The 20,485-nt window shown below is 47.2% G+C and overlaps 1 protein-coding gene across 1 annotated transcript in view; it reads right to left on the reverse strand.

Annotated features, from left to right (window-relative positions):
- Window positions 1–20,485, reverse strand: part of LOC147684201 (uncharacterized) — a 522,357-nt gene that overhangs the window by 41,841 nt on the left and 460,031 nt on the right. Inside the window, exon 55 of the mRNA XM_086942611.1 lies at window positions 13,172–13,242. Coding sequence (XP_086798737.1) covers window positions 13,172–13,242 — 71 coding nt within the window. The remainder of the gene's footprint in view (window positions 1–13,171; window positions 13,243–20,485) is intronic.

Below are 20,485 nucleotides of genomic sequence, written 5' to 3' on the forward strand. Positions count from 1 at the left end.
CAATCCGGAGCAATCAATATGACTTGGGCCCGGTCTTGACGAATCTTCCTCAGAACCCGAGGAATCAAAGGTATGGGAGGAAACGCGTAAAGGAGTTGATCTCCCCAACCCAACTGAAACACGTCCCCCAATGCTCCTTGCATCGGATACTGGAGACTGCAGAATGAAAGGCAGTGAGCATTCTCGCGAGTGGCAAATAGATCCACCCGAGGAGTCCCCCACATCTGAAAGATGTCGTGAACAGCCTCCGGGTGAAGCCTCCACTCGTGGTCGGCAGAGAACTGCCGACTGAGACTGTCTGCACGCACGTTCAGAACTCCGGCCAGATGATTTGCCACCAGACAAATCTGATGGTCCTGAACCCAGGACCAGAGATGCAGAGCCTCTCTGCAGAGACACTGCGACCCTACTCCTCCCTGCTTGTTGATGTACCACATCGCAGTCGTGTTGTCCGTTAGGACCTGAACCGAACGACCGCGAAGGGAAGGGAGGAAGGCCTTGAGCGCCAAAGGTATCGCCCTCAATTCCAGAAGGTTGATGTGAAACAACCTTTCTTCCGGAGACCAAAGACCTTTGACCTCCAGGTCTCCCAGATGAGCACCCCACCCGAGAGTGGATGCATCCGTTATCACTGTGGCCACTGATGGAGGCAGTTGAAAAGGCTTTCCTTGCGACAGATTGCCTTCCACGCCCCACCAAGAAAGATCCGCTGCAGCTTCCCTGGAGATCTTCACTGACTCCCTGAGATCTCCGTTGTGCTGATACCACTGCCTGCGGAGGCACCACTGGAGCGCCCTCATGTGCCAGCGTGCATGACTGACCAACAGAATGCAAGAAGCCATCAGACCGAGCAGGCGAAGGACCTTCAGGACTGGAACAACCGCTCCATTGTAGAATAAAGGAATCATTTCCTGAATGTCGTGAATCCTTTGAGGTGGAGGGAATGCACGACATACAGAAGTGTCCAGTACCGCACCTATGAACAGGTTGCGCTGGGAGGGCACCAGGTGAGATTTGGGTACGTTTATCGAAAAACCCAACCTGTGTAACAACTGAGTTGTCTCCTGCAGATGATGGAGCACCATCTCCGGCAACTCTGCTTTGATCAGCCAGTCGTCTAGATAAGGGAATACAGGAATCCCTGACCTTCTGAGATGCGCAGCCACCACTGCCATCACCTTGGTGAAAACTCGAGGCGCAGTAGTAAGTCCAAACGGGAGGACCGCAAACTGGTAGTGCTGCGATTCCCACCGTAAAACGGAGATACTTCCTGTGCGACTTCAGGATTGGGATGTGAAAATACGCATCCTGCAAGTCGATCGACACCATCCAGTCTTCTTCCATCAGCGCCAGAAGAACCTGAGCAAGGGTGAGCATTTTGAACTTCTCCCGTTTGAGATAGAGGTTCAAAATCCTGAGATCCAGGATCGGCCGAAGCCTGCCATCCTTCTTGGGAATCAAGAAATACCGGGAGTAGCACCCTTGACCCCTCTCCTGCTCTGGAACCACCTCTATTGCACCCTTTCGAAACAGTGCCAGGACTTCCTCCCGCAGGAGAAGCAGGTGGTCCTCCGAACAATAACCTTGGCAAGGAGGGTAATTGGGAGGGAACTCCTGAAAAGGAAGTGCATACCCATTCTCTACGAGATTGAGAACCCAAAGATCTGATGTAACCGATTCCCAATCTCGTAGAAAGTGAGTAAGCCGACCCCCTACTGGCCCTACATGATCCAGAATGGAGGATCTAGGGCTGCTTTGCTGATGCGGGTGGGGGTTGGGCATTATTGGAGGAAGTGGAGGAAGAGGAGACTTGACGTCCACGTCCACAACCCCTCTGTCTACCTCTATAGGACCTATATAGAGGGTTCTGCTGCTGCTGCTACTGTTGTTGTTGTTGGCCCTGCTTGAAGGGACGAAAAGAAGATTTACCAAATCCCTTGAATTTTCTAGTCGTCGACCCTCTCATCTGCAGACCCAAAGATCTTGCAGTGGCACGGCTGTCCTTAAACCTCTCCAAGGCCACATCAGCCTTCTTACCAAAAAGGCCAGTTCCTTCAAAGGGTAAGTCCAGCAATGTAGACTGCACATCCGCTGAGAAATCAGAAGACTTTAACCATGCTGCTCTCCTGGTCGCAATGGATGAGCCCATAATTCTAGCAACAGAATCCACAGTGTCCATGCCGCTTTGAATGACCATGCGGGCCGCAGCCTGAGTGTCAGAGACCACTTCATTAAAGTTCTTCTTATCCTCCTCAGGAAGTTTTGATGACAATTGCTTCACTGAGTCCATTAGCGCGTGCACATATCTACCTAAAAGGCAAGTAGCATTTGATGACTTAAGAGCCATGCTCCCAGAAGAGAAAGTCTTCTTCGCAGACTGATCTAATTTCTTAGACTCTTTGTCAGCTGGCACTTGAGGGAAAGAGCCTGCAGCCCTATTAGAGCAAGCCACCTGAACCACAAGACTTTCCGGAGATGGATGCGAAGAAAGAAATGCAGGGTCATCAGGAGCCACCCTATAGCGCCTTGCAATAACCCTTGAAACTGCAGGAGCAGACAACGGCCTCTTCCAAATCTCCTTAATTGGATCCGTCAAGGCATCAGTAAATGGCAGTGTAGGCTCAACAATTGAAGAAGGAGAATGCAAGACTTCAGTGAGGATGTTGGGCTTGTACTCCACTGTGGGCAGCTTTAAGCTAAGAAGGTCAGCAGCCTTCCTAATAACCACGTGATAGGGTGCCACGTCCCTTGATGGAGCATCAGAAGCCGAAGGCAGACCCCACTCGGGAGAGAGTTCCAGACCACTAGCATCCCGAAGCTCATCGAAATCATCATCATGATCAGGAAGCTCGCCTTCTTCCACATCAGAACTTTCATCATCTTTTTGTTCGAGAAGACGCTGAGCTCTTCGCCTCGACCACTCCAAACGAATCGAAGTCGACGGATCCGGTAACGACTCCGACGGAGCCGGTTCCGACGTCGATCGAGGAGCCGGAGCAGCAGGACGAGAGTCATGAACAGGTGTGAGAAAATGCGAGGGATCCTGTCCAGGACCAGGAAAGGAAGGGTACGGACCTACCGGATGTTCCAATGGAGGCCGCCCCGACACATCCTCACCCTGACCTTCTGGGTTCACAGGAGTCTCCGCTGAAGCCGGATCTCGAGGAGTCACCTCTTCTTCCTCTTCATGCTCCGAGGATACCGGCTCCGGGTCCGGCTCCGGAGCCGGAGAACCTTCTTTTGATAAAGCAGACGAAGGAGAGACAAAGTCTTTACGATGTTTGTGAGACCTTCTCTTCGAGTCAGAGGATTCCTTCCCCGAATGATGTTTCGAACTGTGCTTCCTCCTCTTATGCTTTCTCCTCGAGGAGCTCGAAGCGTGACCGGAAGCCGACTTAGATCTAGACCTAGATCTTTCTCTGGATTTTGACTTCGCTTTAGATCTCGACTCCTCTCCAGACCTCGAACCCGCTCTGGATCTCGACGCCGATCCCGACTTCGACCGAGACCTTTGCTTCGACTTCGATCTTCGTGACGTCGATCTCGAATATCGTCCAGAATCCTGTTTCACTTTCGCCAAAAGTAATTTAGCTTCACGCTCTCGAAGCGCCTTTGGATTCATTTTAAAACAGGAATCGCAGTTCTTGACGTCGTGACTCGAACCAAGACACCACAAACAATCCTTATGTGGGTCAGTGATGGACATCATGCGGGCACAAGACCTACATGGCTTAAAGCCTGTTTTCCTCGACGACATCTCCGGAGAAGAACCAAGTCGTAAGAGAGAAACAGTGACAATTATTTAACAGAAAGATACTAGGTATCGCAGAAGATCCCGAAAACCGTTAGCGTCGGAGACGCGGAAAAAAGGGAACTGACGTCATCACGCCGGCGTGGGCCTATTGTAGTGTCGGTGACGTCAGAAGGAGTCGCGCGCGATGCCGTGCTCCTGTGACGTCGCCCACGTCGGCGTGCTACGAAGAAAATTTCCGAACGTTGCTGACGCAAGGGGGATATTCACAAGGTGAGGAATCCACACTGCAGATGTATCTATCAGAAAGGGGCTCCTTTCTAGCCAAGGAGTAGCAGACCTTGATGCGCAACACGACCCACCGAGAGATGGTCCGTTTGTGCAATGCCCGTCCCTTCTTCGCGCCCACATAACCAACAAAGAGCTGGTCATCCACCCGGAACTGGTGTGTGCGATCAAGGTAGAAGGAGAGCGCACGTTTTGGGTCCAGACAGTGGAGCCTCTCTTTCTTCTTGGAAGGATGCGGAGGCGGAAAGAAGGTGGGCAAGGTGATGGACTGCCCATTGTGAAAGGCTGTAACCACCTTGGGCAGGAAATAAGGACGCGTTTTTAACACAACTTTGTTCGGATGAAAAGAAAGGAATGGAGGCTCACTCACTCTCCTGGCGGAGGTGATAGCAACCAGGAATGCAGTCTTAAGAGTAAGAAGACGAAGAGGACAGTTATGAAGTGGCTTGCAAGGAGCGCACATCAGGTAAGTTAGAACAAGGATCAAGTCCCACTGAGGAATCATGAAAGGGACAGAAGGAAACATGTGCGTGATGCCTTTCAAGAATCTATTTACAACAGGGGACTTGAAAAGAAAAGGCTGATCAGGAAGCCTCAAGAAGGCAGACATGGCAGAGAGGTAGCCCTTAAGAGTGCCCAGAGCAGAGCCCTGCTGGGCAAGAGAAATGAAGAAAGAGGAGAACCTCTGAAAGGGGGGCAGAGAGTGGATCCACAGCCTTTGCTGTGCACCATGCCACAAATGTGTTCCACCTGCAGGCGTATACCGTCTTTGTAGAGTGACGCCTCGCTGCCAGAATCACATCACAGACTTCAGGAGGCAAATCAAATGTCCTCAACTGCCGCCGCTCAATCTCCATGCATGGAGGTGGAGGCTGGACAGGTTCAGGTGGAGGACCGACCCCTGCTGCTGCGACAGAAGGTCCTCCTGAAGAGGCGGACGAATCGGGGGATCAACTGACATGCTGAGTAGCTCGGGATACCAGTATCTTCGTGCCCAGTCCGGAGCCACAAGGATGACTTGGGTCCGGTCTCGCCTGATCTTCTTCAGCACTCTGGGCAGAAGTGTATCGGCGGAAAGGCGTACAACAGACCGCAGCTCCACTCGCGACGAAAAGCGTCTCCGAGCGAGTGCCGCCTTGGAAATTCCAACGGGCAGAACTGATGACATTGTGCGTTCTCTTCGGTGGCAATAGATCTAACCAAGGCTCTCCCCACTGCCGAAAGAGGCCTTGCGCCACGTCCGAATTCAGACACCATTCGTGATCCATCATGCACCGGCGGCTGAGTTCGTCTGCCCTGGCGTTCAGGGAACCTGCCAGGTGTTGAACAACCAGGGTGACGCCCTGGTGTTCCAGCCATTGCCAGAGGCGCAGAGCCTCCTGACAAAGGGTCCACAACCCCACCCGCCCTGTTTCTTGCAGTACCATATGGCGGTGGTGTTGTCCGTGAACACCTGCACTACACTTCCCCGGACAGAGGGAAGGAATGCCTTCAGTGCAAGCTCCAGAAGGTTGATGTGGAGCCGTACTCCGCCGGAGACCAGAGGCCTCTGATCTCCCTCTCTCCCATGAGGCCCCCCAACCCAAAAGGGATGCATCTGTTACTACTACTTGCTCCGGTTGGGGAAGAGAGAGAGATATGCCGCTGACCTTATCGCGGTTCGTGAGCCCGCACTGCAACTGCTTCGCAGTGCCCTCCGAGATCCGGACGTAGTTGGACAGGTTGCCCTGATGCTGTGCCCACTGAAACTTCAGGTCCCACTGCAGAGCCTGCATCCACCACCAGGCGTGATGCACCAGAAGGATGCAGGAGGCCATCAGCCCCAGGAGCCGCAGCGTCAACCTGACCGAGACTCGGGATAGAGCCTGAATATCCTAAACCCACTGTTCGGGGGGGGGGGGATAAACCCGAAACTGCGCTGAGTCCAGAACCGCTCCGATGAAGAGAAGCTTCTGAGAGGGACACAGGTGTGACTTCGGCACGTTGATGGAGAACCCCAGCGAGTGCAGGAGGTCGGCAGTAGTCTGGAGGAGGGAGACGACAGTTTGGGGCGAGCCCGCCTTCAACAACCAATCGTCGAGATAGGGGAAGACTGAAACCCCTAACCTGCGCAGATGAGCTGCGACCACCGCCATCACTTTCGTGAACACCCGTGGGACTTGGCTGTAGTGCAGGAGTCCTTAAAATGTTCCAGCACGCTATCTGCCTTGTCGCCAAAAAGGCAAAGGCCATCAAAGGGCATGTCCATTAGGGATGCGTGGACATTGCCCGAAAAGGTGGTGGACCTCAGCCAGGCGTGGCGGCAAACGCCACTGTCATTGCAATCGCCCTGCCCAGCGAGTCCGTGGTATCCAGTCCACACCGAATAGAATATCGTGCTGCGTCCCTTCCCTCCGGGAGGGCCTGGGTTAGCTTTGCCTGGACCTCTGCCGGGCACTGCGGCAGCACTTCCGCAACTGTATCCCACAAAGAGTGAGAGTAACAGCACAAAAGGCAGGCAGTGTTGACAGACCGCAACCCCAAACTTAATGAGGAGAACAGCTTCTTACCGAACTGGTTGTACCTTTTGGATTCCTGATCTGGAGGGGCGGTCAGGGAAGTTGACGCCTGGATCACCGGGCTCTCAGGGGTGGGGTGAACGGACAGGAAACTGGGGTCACCCAGAGCTGGGCGGTGGCGTCGGGCCACGTTCCGATCCACAGGGAGGCCTGTGGAGGGCTTGGACCAGGTGCCCAACAGAACGTCAGTGAGGGCCTCGTTGAAATGCAGGAGAGGATTCGAGGAGCTTGCCTGCGGTTTGAGGACCTCAGTGAGGAGGTTAATCCTCAAGGCCGCGACTGGGAGCTCAAGAGCCAAGGCCTTGGCTTCCAGAGTCAACACCATGCTGTACGCAGCCCCCTCCTTCGTAGCCACGGTAGGAGGGGAGACAAAACCAGTGTCGGGCCACTGGCCTCCCCCAGTTTGTCCGCCCAGTCCTGAATGAACTGGCACTGCAGTGCCAGAGGGTCCTCAGACCCCTCCCAAACCCCCTTGTCATCCATCTCCTGAAGGTCAGAAAGGAATGATGGAGCCGGATCATCAGTGAAGGGCTCACCTATCGGCATTGAAGATGGCGCCGGGCGGTGTGGGTCCGACGCCGGACCCGGACCGAGGTGGGGATCGGGGACGCCGCCGCCCGAAGACGGCGCCGCGGGCGACACCCTTGGTGATGAAGCCGGCGGAGGGGTCGTAAGGTCGACCGGCGTTGACACGGATCCAGGCCGATGGCGCCGGGGCCGAAGCACCCAACGGCACCAAGGCAAGCCGCGGCCGGCCCCGGCTCCCAGATGGGTCCACGGGGCCGAAGGCACCTCGGCGGGACCCGACGTAGGGAAGTGCAACCTCATGGCCGTGAGGAAGGCGCTGATCTCCTCCGACGTCGCGTTCAGCCCAGGGACCAGAGGGTGTGGAACTGGACGCGGCGCTGGTTGCTCCGGCGGAGCTGTGAGGGCGGTGTCGCCCGAACCCCCGGCTGCGTCACCCGAGCTTCGGGGGGGGAGTCAGAAGAGTGATGTTGCTTCTTCGACTTCTTGCGCCTCGTCTTACCTGAGGACTTTGAGCCCGACGAGTGGTGTCCACTCGCCGAGCTATGATGACTGTGGCCCCGCAACCGGTCCGTCGACCTCCTCCTGGACCTGGTCCTCGAGCGGCGCGGGGCTGACTGCCGGATCTGGAGTTGCTTACGGGACTGCTCCCGCCTAGCTTTTCGGCGTCAAGACCCGGCAGTCGGAGCAAGACGTGTCATCATGGTCAGCCCGAGGCAATAAAGGCACCGATAGTGGGGGTCGGTAACTGACATCAGTCGGTTACAGTCATCGCAGGGCTTGAACCTGGGCATCCCTATCGGCACCAGAGTCAATAAACGACTCGAGAAGATCCAAAACAGATCGAAAAAAGTTAGTAAAAAAGTGACTAAGGAGTACAGCTCTTCCCGGATCTGCGTTTGCTGGTGCGGAAAAAAGTAGAACTGACGTCAGAGCGGGAGGGCGGCATCTAAGTACTCCGATGACGTCATTCTGGCGACCACAACGCCGCCGACGGACGCGGAGCCGCAGACGACGCCTACCGACGCGCAGTGGTACTACTAATCAAAACTTTCCGGATCCAGTCTGATGCCTGGGGATATTCTAAGGTAAGGAATCTAACACTAACCTGTTTCTTTCAGATGCTACAGGCATTTGAACCATAGGCTACTGATGAGGCAATAACACTTGAGGCCTTTGCATAGTTTTATAGGTCTTATAATACTCCTCTGGTATTGAACATGAAGTTGAGAGGGGCTGCGTGCAGGACTGAATAGCCCATCATCCTCTGATTGCTCCCAAAAATAACTAGGAGGCAAAGGAGAAATGTAGGAGGGTCCTGATAAAAGCCTCTTGTTGATGGGAGCTTGGACAATAGCCTGGAAGACAACATAGGTGTTAGTTGCAAGGAAGTGGGCCTTTTCCATTTAAGAGTCAACAAGATGACCATCGACGGTGACATAGAAATAGCTGAATCTGTCATAACCATTTCCATCGTCGACGGTGTCATCATTGATGTTGTCACCGGAAGAACCATCGTCAGCGATGATGTCGTTGTCGAAGCAGCAGTCGTGAGAAACTGTCACCATTGGTGGTATCGTCAATGGCGCTGGCGGAGGCGGCGAGGTGATCTTTGTTGACGAAGATACAGCTTTCATCAATGGTTCCATCAACGGGAATAGCGTTGACGAAGTCTGAGGCGGTTTTGTCATCCACAATGTCCTTTTCGACGAAGAGGATGATCTGACAAACTCTAACTGAGTCTTAGGCTGCTTGAAGTCAGTTTTGAGTGGCATTTTCGATTTTTCAGCAGATTTTTCCTCAGAAGAGAACAAAAGTTTCTGTTTTTTAGAGGTGACTAGTCTCTAGATGGGACTTTTTAGCCAAGTCTCTCAGGAGGTTCTCCAGACCTATCACTCTTTTTAGTCAGTTGGACTGATGCCTCAAAACTGCCACTGCTTTAATCTTCAGAAACCACATCAGATTTTGCTTTTAATTTCTCCAGCCAAATCAGTAATCTGCCTTCTCTGTCCTTCAAGGTCTTTGAAGAAAAGGTTCCACAGCAGATTCTACAGTCCTTGACATTATGAGCAGGATGAAGACAATAAATACTCTCCTTGTGGGGAACTTCAAAATGCAGCCTCTTTCTCCCACAGGAGCCACAAGGCAAAAGTAAACCTTTCTTAGAAGTATCAGACATTCTGTACTCAATAAATCCAGCAAATATTGGGACTCCCTGTCACACGACGTGCAGTAGAAAATCTGAGGGACTTGCCTCTCTGTGGAGTGTTCTAGAGGGTGCTAGAGCCTGATTGGCTATGTTTCAGATTTGTTTTTTTTTACAAAAGGACAAGGATGGGCTAGTGTAGTGACTTTACAGTCCGTTACAGCCTGTTGTATGATATTCTTTTACTGTTATGTATATACTTTATTTTTTTTACCGTGGGACTACCACCTCAACGGCGAGGATGATTCAAGCATGTGATTCCATGAAAGATACCCCAATACTGGATAAATCGATATATACAATCTCATGCAATGTAACTTCTCCCGATAAACCAGTAGCTTTGATTAGTTTAAAGATGTTTCTGCTGTTTAAAATATCAAATGCGTCATTGGACTTGTATTTGGGATGGAATAAGGTGCAAGCGGTTGTGGGTTGTGGCAAAGTTGCGTCTAAGTAGCCGTCTTGCACTCTAGCAAGAGCTATGGTGTCGCAGACTTAGGGGGCATGAAAGTTGGGTTAATTTTGGATGGTGCAAGTGGGTTGAATAGTTCTTGAGCTGGACCCCCAAAGCCGAGGAAGGTGACAGTAGTCCCCCTTGTTTTTCTGGGTTGATTATGAAAAAGTGCAAATAGGCCCCCTTCGTGGGGGTTGAGGCCCAAACTCGGTCTTTCAGGTCTGGGGAGCAAATTTGTGGAATCTTTTTCGCTCAGTGTGGCTGAGCCAGTGGCCTTTTGCATTGTAATAATATATCAGTATGCTGGGCTTTGGCAAAATTCCTGCCTGCTGTATCTGAAAAGCTGACCTTTTCCCTTACAAAATAATGTTATTTGGTCTTTGCACAACAGGGTTGATCGTAGGTATGTTTACATTTTTTTTTAAATCTAGGCGTGTGAAATTTTATACAGTCTTGCACATTTTGCCTGTATTGCATAATTTTTTGCTATGTCAACTCTTCTTTTCGTGGTTTCTTTTATAATCTACGAGAGTGAATTTTTTAAACAGTTTTGCACCCTTTTTCTGTTTTTTAAGTCATTCTTCTTTTTTGCCAAATCTGCATGTATAGTATAACTCCCACCATTTTTGGGCCTTTGTCTGTGTTGTTTAAGTAGCTAATCACCTGATATCAGGGCTGGGTTCTGTACTGTAATGATCTTTTCATGCTTTATGTGCGTACTTATTTTATCTCGGTTCTGGTTTGCAGCTCCTTAACTGGAGGTATTGCGTGGTTTGTGAATACGATTTGCTTTATTGCTGATTTTATGAATTTGTTTAGAACATTATCTTTTTATTGGTGTGTTATGAGATGTATGGTTTGTATTGCCGAATTGGCATAAGAAACTAATAAAATATACAATACAATACAGGTTCTGCTTTTTTCTGATGTCTAGATGGAGCTGCTTTAGCTGAAGCTAGTGGGAGAAAAAGCTCAATAGCCCCTAGCAATTCTGGAACCAGAGGCTGGAGTGGTCTTGAGGAGGAACGTTGGTGAAGGGTTTAAAAAATCACTAATGTTGATGTTGATGGAGAGGGCAGTAGAAAGTTGAATTTGGTGCTTCCTGGAAAGTGTTTATGTCATGAATTGGTGAGACCGGAGAAGAGCCAGTCAAAGTTGGTGAATACCATCTGGTGTCAGAAGATGCTTTTGAAGAATACCAATATGGATCTTAACCTTGATCTGGAACCTGGGACGGTTCTGTGTCTGCATCTTGACAAGAGCTTCGACAAAGAGTGCCTAGAACGGTGACTGCAATGTTGTGAAGTTGTTGTAGACTATGACATGGTAAGGGATCTAGATCATAGTGGAGAAACTGGAGGATGCACTGTGGAAGGAACTCCCAAAGCTGCTTCAGATTACAGCAGAGGCAGAGGTGCAGTACTTTGTGTAGGCTCTGAAGGAGCTGGTTGCTGGGAAGGAGAAGGATGTGGAGGAGAGTTTGGAATAACTACTGTTGATGATGGTGAGCATGCCCTTGCATATCTGAGTCAGAGGTTGAAGGCAACCTTCTTGCACTCACTTTTCTGACCCAGTCAGCAGATCTGGATTGTCTCAACATCGAATGACTTCTCAACATCAAGTGTTTTCTATGCCTTGACTTCAAATGGCTTCTCGACATCGAATGTCTTCCATGTTCCAGCATTATCGAATCGTTTGACGTCGATCTTATGCATCTTGACTTCGACTGTCGCCTCCTCTTAGACGCTGACTCAGCTCTCGATAGTGAGCATGTTGGTACTTTGCCTTGTCTCGATGTTGATGTCCTGCACGTCGAATCGGAATTATGTTGGTTTTCTGGATTTTTCCTTTTTTTTGGATCTCCCTCTCTTGTCATCAGAGGGTGGTGGTAGAGGACTGTCCCTCTCCACGCTCACATCAAGTCCCACCTTGAGAAAGGGCCTCTTGCTGTTTTTAGCTCTCTTGTGTTCCATGAAGGCAAATATTCTCCCTGTCTTTCAGGCTATGCCTGGAAAACATCTTGACATTTGTCAGGAATGTGAGTATCAGAAAGGCAGAGAATAAACTACACCTGAGGATCTCATTTTGCTTTTTTTCTGCTACAGGAAGAACATGTGGGATCAAAGATGGTATTGTATTTGCTTTCAAAAATAATTTTTCTGTCAGAAAAAGTCAGAGAATACTGTAGACGCTCTAAGACGTTGAGCATAGCTGTTCCAAAAAAGAAAACTGAAGTAGATTTATTGAGAAGAAAAGCCTAAAAAAGGAAGGGCTCATTGCACAAAAATCCTGTCACCAGGAGCCAGAAGCAAAAAATTAGGTAACTGATACCTGCTGGGCATGACGGGGCACTGGAGGGCTGTGAGCCTTAACAGGTGCAGTGTCAGTTTTTTCAATAACCAGTGCACGGCAGCCTAAATGTCTACATTGCCGCATTCCTTAGTCTCCATTTCTTTTTTAAATATTTTTTTTAAGGTTTATGAAGGATATTTGTAAGGAAAAATTATTCCGCTCCCGTAAATTTTTCCTAGTTTTTTAGTATGATTTTTTAACCATTTTTAAATATAACTTTAAGTAATTTCCCAATATACCCTCTTTACAGGCTGCAAAAGGTTTTAAACAAATGATATCCTAGTCTTGGCCTTCCTGCACACATGGGCGGGACTATTCAGTGCTAATGATTATTAATGGAGAGACCCTGACAGAGAAAGTACATTTTACTCTTCAGGTGATGGCTGAAGCTGAAATCCTAATCAGACCTTTCTGAGTTACCAAAGCTGAGAAGCCGATTTACTAATATTTAATTTAGTGCAGTAACCAATAAGTTGCACTGCTTGAAATTAAGAGATCAGGACAGCACTAGATCCACTAAGATGTGGAGGTGCTGCCCTCTTCCCAGGGGCTGGCGCCATGCCCCATATTTACAGTACAAATGCTGTGCTCGGTTATACATTACAGCTTTTACCACTCTGTGTATGAGCTGTACAGTGCAGCACACATCTAAAGTTGTAAAGGTTTATATGCCTGCTTCAAGGAGCAAAGCCCTATCTACAAATGTTAATAGATAGATTCAAAAGCCATCGGTAGTGGTGCAGACCATAGTGCCACACATGGAACACCCCCTTGAAGCAGTGCAAAACAGGGCATTTACAATGGTTACATTTAAGCAACTTTCCTGAGCAAATCACGTTTTTCACTGAAAAGTAAATAACAAATCAACACTTTGAAATGGTTTGTGTCACATTTGGAGACTTTGTCTATGCCTAAGTGTCTGGACTCAGACACAACTGAGTGAATGCACTAAGGTCTGTTGATGTGCTCGCGTGTCCCCGTCCACAATGTGCTCTGTTCTCTGGATACGCATCTAGTTCTGACCTGCGTGTACCCACCTCTTACGGCTGTAGTTAGTATTCTTGTTAAATGGTATTTTCATTGTCAGATTTGCAACAAGTTCACGAACCTGTGAAGTGCAAAGAAAAGATAAATCAATTTGTGACAAAAATCATTTTCAAAAACTTACGTTTTTGGTGTACCTTGCATACACTATATTTGATCACATTTTCTTCCTGGGCTTCACATACTTTAAGCAGTGGTCGTCTAGGTCCAAACATGGGATATTTCATACGTGCAACATGCATCAGCATTCAAACGTAAACATGAAAACAAGTGATCTATTTTATCCACACCAGGATGGTCCTGAGGTTATGAAGATTAGGCGTTTACATGTACACCTCGGCATTCACTGAAACTTCCAGGAACAAAAAGGTATGGTGGACCCCACCATTTTTTCCCCACATCATATATCAGAGCATATTTTAAGTTTTTCTAGTACATTGTCCACCCATCATTTCAGGGGGTTTGTTCTAACACCAAGATGCCATTGTTGGTGTCCACCTCCGGGCGATGGCGGTTTCTCCACCAGAGTAGCTGTATCTGTAATGGAAGGAGTCACATTTGGTTGCAAAGCTCTGGTGGAAATTCCATCAAATTCTGTGTTTGATGGTGAAATTCTCATCAACAAATGTATACACTACAAAAACTGGTCTAAAGTGAGTGAACATTGTGGGTGCCCATATATGTAGTCTCTCTCATAGGCTGGGGTTCTGTCCTAACATTTTATAAACACCATGTTTCTGTGAACAGACACTATTTTCACGGGGGAGTACCATGGAGGTACTCCAACCAGAATGACTAGCAGACTACCCACGCAAGATCATGAGGCTGATCTGCCACTATAGATTGAAATTTTAGAATATGACTCATTACAACACGTACTAATACCACACATGCCTTTACAACGCAGGTATTACTACGCGTTGCAATTTTGACGACATGCCATAACATCGCATACTTTTACTACGCATATGCTTTTACCAAGCATACCATTACAACGCAAATGTATGCGTGATAAAGCTATACTCATGGTAAAAGTATGCAATGTAACTGACACTACCCTACCCCAAACCCTACTTTGGTACCCCTGCAGTACCCTCCCTGACCCCCAGCACTCTCCCTACATTAAGACTACCCAGCATGATCCCCTGACACTACCCTAATCCCAACAACACTACCCTGCACTACGCACACACCACGGCACTACCCTAAAGAACAAGTTACTTACCTTCAGTAACGCTTTTTCTGGTGGCTACGTTATCTGGCTGTGGATTACTCACCTTGTGAATATCCCCTGCGCCTGCTGCATTCGGAAACTTTTGTAGCTCTCCACGCCGACGAGGTTGACGTCACAGAGGCACGCTCTGCTCGCGACCTCACTGATGTCACTAGAGCCATAAGAGAGCCTCGTCGGCGTGATGACGTCAGTTCCGCCCTTTTTTTCCGTGCCCCCGAGGCAAGTGGGCGGACCGACATAAATAGGTACAGTATACACAGTACACAGTATTCAAACCAACAAACAAAATGAGGAACATGACAACAATTAGCCTTGAGGACAGCGTGGAAGAAGAAGATGAGACGAGCCCAGGCGAATACATCAAGCCAGGAGGCCAACGTCTCCACGAGCCGCCCAGCCACGCTCCCGCGGGAGGAGCATGGCTATCAGAGGAACAGGGCAAGGTAGCGGGTTGGGTGGGACGGCGTCTCAAGTCTGCCGATTAGAAGCCTGCCCGTAATAGTTGTAAATAGCTGTATAGTTTTGTGACCTCCCTACCCCACACGAGCACCAGAGCACGATCGGACTAGCTGTATAAACACCCACGCACTTGGTTTCCCTCATTCCTGGCCCCACTGATAGAATTACCCGAACATCCCAGTAACTCCATTCTTTTTGTTCTCTCTTTGTTTTTTTTCTGGATTATCGCTCCACATCGAGGCCACGACCTCACTGGCATTTTCAACCTGGAGCCTCTCAAGAACACAAAAACGGATCCTGAAGTGTTTGCTAGAGAGAGACTGACAAGCAGGAGAAGAAAAGCATTCATAAAAATAAAGCCTTCTTTGAAATCACTGATCTCAAGGCCTCAGACTCCGTTACTCCCACTCTAACTGCCCCTTTACACATGCGTAGTAACTCTTGCAATGTAATGGTATGCGTTGTAAAAGCTGCGTTGTAATGGTTGTTTACCGATATTTTGTTTTTGACACGTTGGAGGACTGCATAGCAGCGCCAGTGTGAAAACCTCAATAGGATTCTTGATGTCTTGTCTTACTAAAAGTAGGGTAGTATGGCATAGGAAAAGGGAATAGCAGTTTCAACACTTTTTAATAGATTTGCCAGTAACACACTTATGTAAACCATTTTTTTCTAGGCTTCTGGAAAACTACTCACAAAAATCTAGTTGGTCAGATTCAGTATCTGCTTATCTGCAATAAACTAGTGAAATCAATAGGTAGAACAGTAAACAGGGGCCATATCCCTTTTGTTATAGGCTTCTTGCTCATTAATGGGGGCATTGCCAAACTCGATGGTTTAGGAGGTCATTGAGATATTAGCAGCTAGACCGCTAGCCCACCAGACCAGCAGAGTCCATGGTTTCACTCTTCTGGCAGAAGACATCCTCTTAAGCATGCGATACTCACCTGACTGGCAGGATCACACTGTCTACATTGCATCCAACAGTACACTGAATGCATGGTAGGTAGAGTAGATGGTAAAAAGGTTGCATGTTTTTTGGGGGTACACTTAAACTTTAATTCTCCTAGAACAAACTACCATAGTAGGAATTTGTTTTGGATAAACAATAAAGTGATTAACCGTAAAGCACGTAGTTTTCTTGCTTCATTTCATTGCCACTGACTGATTTCCCTATCTCGGACCACCATATTTTGCTTGCAAAGTCGGCGATGGTTGCCTCACCATAAATAGAGCACTGTGATGGCATGATAACCAGGCAACTCAGTGGTAGATGGGCAGTCAGAACAAGGATTACTGATGGCAAAGCTACATGAGGCATTAACATTGGAAATTCTGCTGTTGGTAACATTGCATAAGACCTTTCACACTAACAGTTATTATTGCTGTATTATTATTTTTATGAGTATATTTAATTTGTAACCCTCAGGCTTCTATTGTCTCATTTATTAATTCTTTCAATTATTTAGTCTTGTAGATCTCTCTTCTATTATTTTTCCATTTTTTCTCTCTAAGTGGTCGTTTGTACCATTTAAGATAATAAAATGATCAGCTTGTTTTATTGATTTGAAAAAATATTGAAACAGCCCAATTGATTTACAATTATTGCTTACAAATGGAAACGTATCAATCGCCTGGTATGCCATAGCTGTTACTCAAGTAAATCAAGTGGGGTTAGTGCTCTAGAGACTGAAACAATATTTTTCATTAGTGACTAATAGTATATTGTTCACTAGTGTCTGCGAATTAACACTAATGGTAGGTGGCTTATGTTAAAAGTGAGGGAGTCAGAATTGCAAAATGCATTGCTATGCTGATGCTGGACAACTTATGCATTTCCTTCATCAGCAAAGACCACAGGATAACGGTTCAATTCTTCTCTGGGTAGACTGCACATCCCAGTGCTGAGAGTGCCCGTTCTTGTGGGAGGAGCCTGGCAAAGTGGGGCACGAAGTCTCGCGTCCATGCAGTAAAGCATGGCACTCAAAGGAGATGGACAAATGCTCTAGTTCTGTAGCCAGTGGTGGATACCAAATACCATTAGCACAGCCCCTACTGAATCCAGACCTGGCAAGGACATATGTCCAAGAGCTGATGAAAGGTAGAGAGCTTTAAGGAGCAAATGAAGGGTTTATTGCATAAACAATACATTACATCAGACCTTTACTCTCAGGAAGGATCTGAATGGTTCTCAAATGTATTTGTGGTGTATAAAGGGAGAATATGATTTGATACAGGCCTCAAGAGGATCCACCGGTCTGCACACCTAATGTGGCTCAATCCAATGAATTGAATGATAATCCTGCCACTGTTTATGTAACCATTATCGTTAACTGCAATTTATCTGCATGAAACACAGTAACACCCACCGGTCTCTCTGCATCAGTAGAAGATGCTTGGGCTTCCCATTCTCTAACCTGACCTTGGCATTTCACCTTAATAGTGACTCGGGGAATATTGTGCTCGTGGACAATATATTGAGGACGAACATATTAAGAAGTAAATCTAAGTAAGTATAGGCTTAATTGCCTTAACTCCACAGTTACGTACCTTGATGATATATATAAACTTAAACAAAAAAAAGTTTACAGAGACGTTATAGTTAGGTTCAGATTTTACATACACAAAACCATAGAACTGTGGCAGTTATAGTTATCTCAAGTAATGTTAACTTGTGCCATAAGTTAATATTAACTAACACCCCGCCATACACAGTTTTCTCATCAATAATTTGACTGCCAATGTTGCAGCGTTATTATCAATGATGACATAGACTAGTGGCCAGATGTAGGTATACAAATACCGGGCGGAAACGGCCAAACATACCAATATTCGGCCGTTTCCGACCGGTATTTGGATATTGAGATGTAGGGGCATGTTAAATTACAGAATCGGTAATTTTACCGAATGTGTAATTTTTACGATTCGGTAAAATACAGAATTGGTAAAATTACCGAATCTGTAATTCAACATGTAGGAAGCACTGTAATCAGTGCTACAAAGGTTTAAGAATGCGTTATTTACCACCAACTAGAAGTTGGTGGTAAATAATGAAAACCCTTCAAAAAGCATTTTTTTTGCTTTAAAAAACGTGCCATGTTGCAGACATACATGCCCTAAGGGCATGTATGTCAGCAACATGTGCACCCATGCACAATTGAGGGGTGCAACAGGGTGTCAAAGTGAAACCCTGACCCCCTTGCAAATTCGGTAATTTTACCGAATCGGTATTTACCAGTTCGGTAATTGCCATTGATTCCTATGGGCCTCAAAAGTGAAATTACCTACATTACATACATTGGTATGATTTGGTATTTAAGAGTAGGTAAATCGAGATTACCTACATCTGGCCCTAGGTCATGATTAATGTAATATGTTGGGTAATTAACAGTGCTTGGTAAGGGCGCAACCCTGGCCTGTTCATTGAATTTCATGAGTTATTTTTTCCTGCTCGGGATAGAGCCTCGATATACAAAATAGTGGTCGCACATTTCCTTTCAGTTTGCGGTCCAGCCATGTAAGGCACTGTTGATGGAAAGTGGATCTGTGGCTCCACCGTGGTGGATCTGTGATGGGTCTGCGACTCTAGAGATACATACATTTTTACACCATAATACAAAAAAAAAAGCACACTTTCTGGACCAGGATCTAGCTTTTTGACAAATTTGGTCTAATTCATCCTAGTCGTTGGGGTTGTAGTCTTGTCTAAAATCCTGATGGGAAATTACATGGGAAAAAGTTTTGGGACCACTCATTTGCTCTTGGCCCCCGCTTCACGAATCACCCCGCAACTTTACAAACAGCAGCAGAAGAGAGTGGTAAACTATTTTTAAAAAAGTCTGTCAAGATTCATCAAACGGCGCCAAAGTTGTTAGCAAAACAAAAAAACACTTCTCCTATGGCCAGTAAGTCCTAACTGTAACTGCCTACTGGGGACTGCCAGTGGGTAATTGTCAAGGTACTTGGATGGGGAATTAAAATTGGTAAATCTTTATATGCACATACCTTCTCGATATTTTAGTCCTCGATATTGTGAAAGCACAAACACTCTGTAGTTGAAACTTCAACCTAAACCATGTCCTTTCATTCTGAAAACAGTAGTCAGGTTCTCACTCGGGTAAATGTGGTGGGACTTCTGTACTGAGCGAAGCATGGAAAAGTGTTGCATGCCAAAAAGCAAAACAACACAGCAATTAAAGTGTTACTGAGATAATGCATGAGTGGGCTAGAATAATCCAGATTTTTTCACCCCCACCAAAGTTACTGTTCCTTGGGGTCTAGGTAAATCCAGGAAGAGGACATAATAGGGATTTCAAGATTTTGGGAAATAACAAATGGGTATTGGATTGACCTGCTCAATTCCTGCATGTTTTCTCTGGGTATTTTACCCAGAAGCACCGCCTGCATTCATCCAGTAACTCAGATTAGTCTCTGAACTTAGTGTGAGAGCCAGCTGGGTGTGGCTTTAATTAGCCACAGGTGCCACCACCTCTAAAGTGGGAACTCAGCGTTGACAGACTCTCTGACTGGAGAAATATCATGATATGCGTAGGGTCCGATTATGAGACAAGCAGGATGGTGTCCACAGCAGAGATACTACTCTGCCTAATTAAAATGGTTCTGTGGTGCTAATGCTGGATTTGCCAAGTGGACAACATCAGGCCCGTTTCTACCAACCAGAAAAGCCAACCAGTAGGATTGAGCGAAGATTCAACAGGGTCTACTTGCACAAGCACAGCCTAACTCCCACCTGCAAGCAATGCTCTCCTGTGCCTGGGCACGGCCTCCACAGTTTACCGACACTCAACCCACCCCTACCACACATCTCACTACACACCCCAGCTCCGATTTACTATCTACTCAGACCAGATGGTTATTGGGAGCTGAACTGTCCCCCGCTCCGAATGTGGAAAAAGACCTGTAATTCCAGGTCCATGTGTTATTCCCTATATGGGGATGTGAAAACCTGTAAATGAAATGATGCTGAGATGTAATTACCGTCCAGATTCAGTGATTCTATAAGTGTTAATTCCAGCACTCCGCACTGTGCAGCTCATAATCAAGACCTTAATTTATTGTCCCTTCTGAGTCATTGTACTGACATCTTGGGAGACATTATGTGTGACCTAAATGCAGCTGCAAACTTTTTAACCCACAATAGCCCTCATTTTGAGTCTATTCAAATTTCCCAATTTGACAAAAAACAGAATCAATGACAAATTTGATATTCCTAAATATACTGTACTAAGGCATATGGTATTACTATGTTAAAGTTGGTGGAATACGGCTACAGTACAATAGGCTGGACTTCAAGACTGGCATCAGTCCAGAAACACAGGTCTCCAGAGAAATTCCGAACTCCATAGAGGAAACGTTGGGATGGGGAATTTATTTTGCACCATGGATATCCTGAGGTGTAGGTAAAGTATGACCTTATGAGGTAGGAGAGATCAGGCCACTGGTGCAGCCACACATGGTGTTCGAGTCCTCCTAACTTTGACAACTTTGCTAACCTACCACCTAACTCGATATGCCCTTGTCCTGTCTGTGCGACCACGCTCAGGTCAATGCATCAGTCACAATTCATGGTGGATGTATGCCGTTACAACGCATA

This window comes from Lissotriton vulgaris, chromosome 11, assembly GCF_964263255.1.
Source record: "Lissotriton vulgaris chromosome 11, aLisVul1.2, whole genome shotgun sequence".
Taxonomy (NCBI): Eukaryota; Metazoa; Chordata; class Amphibia; order Caudata; family Salamandridae; genus Lissotriton; species Lissotriton vulgaris.